This window comes from Trypanosoma cruzi, genomic scaffold (genome assembly GCF_000209065.1).
Source record: "Trypanosoma cruzi strain CL Brener 1047053517181 genomic scaffold, whole genome shotgun sequence".
Taxonomy (NCBI): domain Eukaryota; phylum Euglenozoa; class Kinetoplastea; order Trypanosomatida; family Trypanosomatidae; genus Trypanosoma; species Trypanosoma cruzi.
This window is the reverse complement of record NW_001849540.1, coordinates 73,305-74,833: the sequence shown is the minus strand read 5'-3', so window position 1 is coordinate 74,833 and position 1,529 is coordinate 73,305. Positions and strand designations below refer to the sequence as shown.

Sequence of the window (1,529 nt, the reverse complement as noted above, 5' to 3'; positions counted from 1 at the left end):
TTCCAATGGCCCGCCAGAATGAAATAGACATCTGCGTCAACATCTTAGCAATATCCTGCACCCCACGAGCGTAATTGTCATTGCAGAAGCGGCTTTCGAAGATGACACCAAAAATCTGCTGCACGGAACTCTCTTCTGGCAACGGCACGTTAAAGACGGAGAAGTGTCGCTTGAGACGATTCGGAATGTCGTTTTTACCCCCGGAAGGATGTGACATGGCGGCCATGTAAACAAGTCCTCGTAGTTCCTTGCGCCGCCCTGCGAGGCCCAAGTCGTATACCATACTGGACTCCACTACCTGCCGCACAATCTCATTTGTAATCTGATCGCCCCATTCATTGATCTCCGGCATGTTGATGTCGTCAATGAAAACGGTTAGCATCTCGCAGTTCTTTGGCCCAAAGGTCGAACCCATTCTTTTCTCCGTCATATCGTCCAGCGCATTATAAAAGTTTTGCGGTGTCGTCATAGAGGAGAAGTTCAGTTTGCGGAAGTTTGACGTCTCCGATCCTGACTTTATCTTCAACAACAGCTTCTCCATCGTGACGGTCTTGGCCGTGCCACTTACCCCCATCAAAAGTGTTGGTCGCTTCTGTATGAAGTTGCAGTTGGCCAAAAAGTGCAGCCGTGCGGAGTCTGTGGTGGGGATGAAAAGCGTTGAGAAGTCCAACCGATCGTCTCCCGGGTACTTCCACTTCTCGAGGAACATCGACCAGTGCTCCCAGCGTCCGGTCTTGCAATTCAGCGAGAAGTCAAACACGAGGCCCTCCGAGGCGGGCGGTAGGCCGTCGTATTGTTGTCGCACAAAGTCGTCAAATTTCACGCGATCCTTCGACTCCAACATGCCACCGAAGGCCCACGAGATGCTGAACCAGAAGATTTGCAGCGCAAGTTCATTACTCACCGCTACGCCGTCGCCCACTTCTTCGCCGAGCGCCACGGCAAGATGAAAGGCGTTCATCACAAGGTGCGCCACGGATGTCTTCATCACGACGGCACACTCCTTCTGATAGAATTCCGCCGCCTTCACCGTCATCGTGCTTTCTAGCGGCGCGCCCTCAGCCGGCATAAAGAGTGCCAGCAACTTTTCTGCAAGAAGTGGGTTGCAGGTCATTACAACATCGGAGGGCAAAATTACTCCATCCGCGCTTGTCGTGGCTCGCAATTTAGACTCCAGCATGGGCTTCCACCCAAGGATGACGTCCGAGATGTAAATGATGCCAGCACGAGACACGGTGGCAGGGGAGGCGTTTGCCAAGTTCTCCACTTCAAAGCAGCATTTCATGGTGTCTGTCATTTGAATACGATCCCCATTCGCCAAGGTCAACAGCTTGTTGTCATCCAGCACAGTGTTCAAGTTCTCAATCCAAATGGCATCAACAGGGCCATCGCAGATAATCCAAATATTCCGCTTTTTCGCGTTACGCACGGCAGTACGCCAGAGGGAGGAGAACACACCATCGTGCCAATCACCTGAGACGTCAATGCGACCAAACATTTGCGGAGCCGTGATGGCCTTCGGGTTCATG

The 1,529-nt window shown here is 52.3% G+C and overlaps 1 protein-coding gene across 1 annotated transcript, besides 1 other annotated feature; it reads right to left on the bottom strand.

Moving 5' to 3' along the window:
- On the bottom strand, window positions 1-1,528 carry Tc00.1047053474341.9 (dynein heavy chain, putative; the record flags this gene model as incomplete). Its single annotated transcript, XM_797270.1, has 1 exon — window positions 1-1,528. A coding segment is annotated over one exon (1,528 nt), but the record flags the coding sequence as incomplete, so codon positions are not given.
- Window positions 1-1,529: a sequence feature (haploid, Esmeraldo-like haplotype).